This window comes from Sinocyclocheilus anshuiensis, unplaced genomic scaffold (assembly GCF_001515605.1).
Source record: "Sinocyclocheilus anshuiensis isolate Anshui unplaced genomic scaffold, SAMN03320099.WGS_v1.1 scaffold627, whole genome shotgun sequence".
Taxonomy (NCBI): domain Eukaryota; kingdom Metazoa; phylum Chordata; class Actinopteri; order Cypriniformes; family Cyprinidae; genus Sinocyclocheilus; species Sinocyclocheilus anshuiensis.
In genome coordinates, this window is record NW_015549703.1 from 705,152 (window position 1) to 711,791 (window position 6,640).

Genomic DNA, 6,640 nt, shown 5'->3' on the forward strand with positions numbered 1-6,640 from the left:
CACCTTTCTCATGATCATCCTTACCCCATGAGGCAAGATCTTGCACGGAGCTCCAGACCAAGGCCGATTGATGGTTATTTTGTATTTCTTCCATGTCCGAATAATCGCACCAACAGTTGTCTCCTTCTCACCAAGCTTGCTGATGGTCTTGTAGCCCATTCCAGCCTTGTGCAGATCTACAATCGTGTCTCTGACATCCTTTGAGTCTTGCCCATGGTGGTGGGAGAGGTTGGAATGGAAGATACAGATTGTGTGGATAGGTGTCTTATACACCTAGCGAGCTGACTTTAGGAGTAACTTTTTAAAGTGGCAGGACTAATCTGTGTTCCACATGGGCACATAACCAGTCTGTGGGAGCCAGAATTCTTGCTGGTTGGTAGGGGATCAAATACTTATTTCACTCACTGACATGCAAATCAATTTCTAACCTTTATATCATGTGTTTTTTCTGGATTTTTTGGTCTGTATTCTGTCTCCATCCGTTAAAATAAACCTACCATAAAAATTACAGACCCTTAATTTCTTTGTATGTGGGCAAACTTACAAAATCAGCAGGGGGTCAAATAAATATTTTCCCCACTGTATACATTTAACATCTCAGTTACTTTAATTCTGTTATTCTCTGTGTACTAATGTAAACTACAGACATGGTAAACCTTGTAAACCTCAATGTGTTAGAACTGTTTTCCAGGAAATGTATCAAAGGTCATGGTTTTAAAATTAGAAGTGTCAGGACTTCTAATTCAAGCAAAGTCGAACTTCAGTTGAGCTTTACTCACGCTTTGCTGTAGGTTTTAACTGTAATCAAATGCATGCTGCCTTCATATTTTTGCCTGATATACATAGAAGATAGTTCTAAAAACACAAAGTTGCATACAAATTTCAGGCCTAGACCCAGCAGATCGACCTGATTTGCCGGCCACCCAGAAGGGCATGCGTTGTGTTCATCACTGCCATGTAATCAGGTCGTTCTTTGTCTTTCCTTCTCATGCAAGCCAAAATGAACTCTGCTTTTAGTCAGTGCATTAACTAAAAAACTCTAAAAGGGCCTTTTAGAGAAAATTACCAGCAAACCCTTCTGAGAAATGTGACCCTGTACTATTTCCGCGGGATGTGTTCCAGCTCCTGCCGGTTCACGGTCAACCTCTTGAAATCGCCCCTCTACTTATTGCAATCACTCAAACATTGCATTTGGATACAAATCTGTTTATTTGAAGTGAGATGGAGTACAAGTCTTGAGTTGTATATTTTCCCCCTGCAGTGGAGTGTGAACCACAGTTATTGCAAGTATACCACACAACAGGAGTATGCTTCCATAAAAAATAATGTACATTTGTTCTTACATTACATTCAACTGGGTTTTAAGTACAATTTTTTTGCAAAATGTTTCATTTTGTAATTGTGTCAAGGGTAAGATCTTCTGTGTGGTGTTACACAGGAGGACAAAACTGAATTCAAATCAAACTAGTCAACACAAGAATATAAAAATATTTTACAGACGTAAATAAGGCTTTACATTCACAGAAACACAGACAGTACGCACTGAAGCAATTAAGTGTTTAAAAACTGACAGCGTGTTCGCAATGGCCTCGTGATGTAATCCTGAAACAAGTTAAAAATGCTTATTTAACTAGTGAAATCTTGACACCTGTGTTTGTGACCAGCTGCACTTCAAACCAGCCGTCCACACTGGACTTAATAATCCCTTCTCTGTTCTGTGCATATGATGGATTCCCGCTGGTGTCCAACATCAATATTACACAACTATTACAAAATATATATGTTGAGCCAGCTGTGGTTGTCAAAAGGATGTTAGTATCTGAATGATTTTTGCTTTTGTGGCTCATAGGAAGGTCTGTAATGTTTAGTTTGTGCTGTGGAACATCAGATTAGCATATGATTTGAATGAAGGGAAAACAGGTGTGGCGTCACTTAAAGGGCAGTAAACTCACGAGGGCGTTTGGGTGATTAGCTAGTTCTAAAATCCCATTTTTGTTGCAATTTTGAAGCAGATATGAGAATCTTGTTCAAAAAAAAAAATTTCCAAGTTTTGATGCAGGACTGCTACTATTTTGTGCAAAAATTTTAATACCTGAAGTGTCTTGTTGCGCTTATTTTGTAATGGACAAAATGTAATCATGTAAAGTGCTTGTGTAACAATCTTTGTAAAAACAAGAATTATGTGCTGAAATCACTTTCAAATCAGACAAGACAAAAACAAATCTAGTACTAAAAACTAGTTGCAATGGGGCGAGTGTATCAGGGCCTAAATCTCACACCAATAATATTCAGAATGTCTAACACAAGGAACCACTGCATTTCCCTCACTTCCACGTGGTGAAAAAAAAAATCCACTTTGATTACATGTACAAACCGTATATGTCTGCATAGCGTTCCAGAGGGGTTATAATAACAATGTAGCACCACCGAAGCTGAGATACAGAATACTGACTACATGTATATAAATATAGAAGCATCATACAAGTATACCTGAATGAATAACTAGCACACTCCAAATAACTATTAAAGAGACTTTAACCATGGCTTGCAAAAAGCATTGAGGGGCAAAAACTACACTATCTTAAGTAAAGCGTGTTGCAAAACTAGTCTGAAGGTTAACTGCAACCATAAAGTCGAAAAACTAATAAAATATGTAAAAGTAGAATAAATATGCCCATTTTTGCTTTGGAGCTTTTACAAAAGTAATTAAAGTATGTATAGTCCATAAGAACCAGAGTTTGTGTTTGTATGTTCCCCCTGTGATAAGTTCTCAGGCAATTTTACAGCACCTTGAACAAAAAGTATGATAGAGGGAAGTACTGCATGCTTTTTTGACATTTCTATTCTAAGCTACACTAAGGAGAGATCCTTCTTGCCTTTGTTATTTTAGCTAATGGAAAAGACTATGTACTCAATGCACAAGCGCTGCAAGCAGCAAAAGCATGCATGTTAGTAAAACAAGGAACGGGTTCCTGACGAGGTTCTCGAATAACACCGCATGCAATACTCTAGTAGAAATTGGCCTACGATCTCTTTAAGTGTTATACGGAGTTTGGAAGTGAGGGAATATTGGGATCAGGCTTCTGCTCGGGTGAACAGAACAGGAAGAGTCGACTCCGGAGGCTTTTATAGGCAAACCTGAAATACATCATATGTCCCATCGCAACGAAGGAAACCGAGATGATCACGAGAAGGCCAAAGGCCTCTGGATTTGGTGCAAGGATGACCATGATGAAGTGTAGGAGATCAAGAAGATAGTTCATGGAGTTCTGGACACCGTTGATGATGCCTCTCTCGGATTCAATCACATTCTCTTGGATCAGTTGGGTCACGGTCAAATCAAAGGACCAAAGACCTGAAAGCAATTCAGGAGAATCAATTAAAACACACGTTGTGACATAAAAGAGCATCAGAGCAATTATCACAAACATGGATTGTTGTTTTTGGTCTCAAAGGCTGGCTTTATAACTTTCAGGTCTAAAAATGATTTCTATTGTTTCCTGTTGGTTGCTCATTTACTCACCAATTCTAGCAGCAATGACACCAGCAAAAAGAAGACAGACGGACATGTAGGACTCTACTTGTGGGGCTTCCTCAAAAACAGTGGCATTGATCTGGATCTGCGGTTCAATCGTAGGAACAAGAGTAGGACTCTCACGAAGCGAGCCGCTGTCTCCAAACAGATGTTTCAAGACCTCGTCGAAGGGCGAGACACTGAGGTCAAAAGGGCTGCCAGGAGCAACGACAGATGCTACACAGAGCATGAGGCAAGACAGTTGGGCGACTCCAGCGATGAAGCCGGTTCTGATCAGGCCACACTTCTTTCTGATCCAGGTGAAGGCCACCGTTCCACAGATTCCAGATATAGCTGAAGCTCCCATGAGGAGACTGAGCACGGAGCCGTTCAGGCCCTGAGTGTAAGCGTAGCCCGTGGTGATGCAGTCGAAGCCCAGAACGGTCATGTAGAGGAAAGCCAGAGACATTCCAGCAAAGAAGATGGACTGGTTGTAGTAGGCCACCCAGCCATCCTTAAAGGTGCGGATGGGTTCTGTCATTTGGTAGCAGCAACTGGTGTTCTTCTTCACCTCAGCGGTTTCATTCATTAACTGGGAGCCTTCAACTGGGTTTTCACTATTTCCAGTCTCTGCAACAGTGAAATAAAAACCACAAAAGTAAAATGACTGAGTCATAAATATAAGTGGATATGTCACTCTTTTTGTCAGAATTGTTTCAAAAACTGAATTGCGCAATGAACAGTACTTTCCACAAACTGGGTGCAAAATAGGATCTGATTCTGGAACTATTAAAAAATGTAATTAATGTGCTTAATCTACAAAATTTGTCCAAAAAGGAAGAAAAGAACTAACCCACAAATGCTGGTTTATTGTTAGTCAAAATAAAATAAAAAAAATCTTTAAAAAAACTTTAGTAATATGGTTAGATGGTTGAGGTTTACAAGTGCAGTGACCACTACACGTTGAGTAACTTATTGATTAAATTGATGATTTACTTCCAGGGTGTCACAATTTTAAGGAATGTAAATTTTTTGGTAATGGGAGAAAACCAATAGGTAACAGGGTTGTGCACAAAGTGAGGCAGGTGAAAATAAGTGTTTTAAGGCAGATTAATATTGCATACTTATATTATCTTAATCTTATGTTAGATAATAGTCTAACACATCCAAATGTGCTCACTACACAAAACACTGGATTTTGTCTGTAATACTTTAAAAAAAAGTAATACTTTATAAAATTGGGAGTGTCAGAAAAGTTAGAGGAATTACTAACCTTTTTGTACGTTGAGATGCTTCAGCTCTTGGTCATCAGCGTCCTTCTGTCCTGCCTTGAAGGCAAGTGCTGGAGTCTTCTGATAAACTTTCCAAAGCAGGAAGTACTCCAAGCACATGGAGAACAGGTTCCAGCCCGAGATAAAACCACAGCCGATGAAATGGGAGCCGAATGCCATGATCTGGCCCACAAGCATTGGAGCCAGAATGTTGGTTAACTGGTCGATTATTCTTACAGTTGCGTTCATATCTAACAAAATAGAAATATAGAAAACAAAAGGGAGTATAATTGTTAAAAACGGACATATTCTGATCTCTTATGCTGACCAAGGCTGCAAATATTTTATTTTTAGATTTTATGAAAAACAGTAATATTGTACAATTTTAAATAACAATTTTCTATTTTAATATATTTTCAAATTAAATTTATTCCTGTGATGACAAAGCTGAATTTTCAGCAGCCATTACTCCAGTCTTTAGTGTCACGATCCTTCAGAAATCATTCTAATATACTGATCTGGTGCTCAATAAATATTTTTTATCATTAACAGTGTTGAAAACCGTTGTGCTGCTTAATATTTTTGTAACAAGTGTATTCACTAGTCACTTTTGATCAAACTAATGTGTCCATGCTGAACAAAAGAAAAAGAAAAAAAAGATTGTGGCTATGTGCTAACTTTCATGGATTTCCTGTAGGTTACCGGGTTCACTAGGTACATTGATGGGTTTAAAATGAGAGTCATAAGGACTGACAGCTGATGCAAGCACGCTATAAAGATAAGATGATTGATGGCGTTGTAATGTATTTTATGAGTTTTCCTCAACTACAAGTCTATAGTTAATGTGATGAACTGACTTTATAAATCTACTTAAAACCACCATGAGACTAGTTGGTTAAAATTTATTTGATATTTTGCTATCGTAACACTTTAGTATAGGGAACAATTCTCACTATTAACTAGTTGCTTATTAGCATGCCTATTAATAACATATTGGCTGTTTATTAGTACTTTTAAAGCACATTCTGCATGACCATATTCTACATCCCTAATCCTACTCAATACCTAAATTTAACATCTACCTTACTAACTACTAATATGCAGCAAATTAGTAGTTTATTTTTATTTTTATTATTAAAAGTCATAGTTAATGGTTTGTTAATAGCGAGAATTGGACCTTAAAGGTCCCATATTTTACACCTTTCTGGTGTTTTATTTTAGGTTTTGATGTCCTTAAGAATATATATTTGCGGTATAAGTACCAAAAACCATCTCAATATATTTTTACAGCTCCTCTCAGGAGCTCTGCTGAGAACAGGTCGATTTTGGCCTGTCTAATTAATATTCATGAGCCTCTCTTCTGATTGGCCTGTTGTTTTCTGAGTGACGCACGGCCAGGCCAACCACAGGTAACTAGGGTCAGCCGACGGCACGGCGCTAGCTGGAGGCAGCAAAACAAGGGAAACTGGAGGCGGCCCATTCAAACCAGCACAGATTCAGCTACATAAGGAGCTTAAAATATCATCTTGTTGTGATGTTGGGTGCCAGAATCGACGTAATACAGCCTCAAATTAGAAATTTGATCGCATATCTGCTGCCACTGCCAGACAAAAAAACGACGACAGCTGTGGTTAAACGTGATAAAACGAGCAGACTGGACAGAAACGAACGTCAAAAATGCTCGCGTTTGCAGTGCACACTTCTTATCAGAAAAGGTTCAATAAAGTATAGTCTTTTGTTGTTATGGGCGCGTCTACAGATTTCTTGCCATATGTCTATGTTTCTTGCATCTCACGACTATGTCGTGTATGAAATAATGTCTGTGTGCATGTGTATAAAACAACAAACTGACAAT

General features: G+C 38.5%; 1 protein-coding gene across 1 annotated transcript in view; it reads right to left on the reverse strand.

Moving 5' to 3' along the window:
- Window positions 1-1,190: 1,190 nt before the first annotated feature.
- LOC107660595 (solute carrier family 40 member 1-like) overlaps window positions 1,191-6,640 on the reverse strand; it is an 8,441-nt gene continuing 2,991 nt past the window's right edge. Inside the window, exons 6-8 of the mRNA XM_016449943.1 lie at window positions 4,788-5,036; window positions 3,524-4,144; window positions 1,191-3,355 (exon numbers count right to left, since the gene is read on the reverse strand). Of these exons, the coding sequence (XP_016305429.1) occupies window positions 3,042-3,355; window positions 3,524-4,144; window positions 4,788-5,036 (1,184 nt within the window). The 3' untranslated portion in view covers window positions 1,191-3,041. The remainder of the gene's footprint in view (window positions 3,356-3,523; window positions 4,145-4,787; window positions 5,037-6,640) is intronic.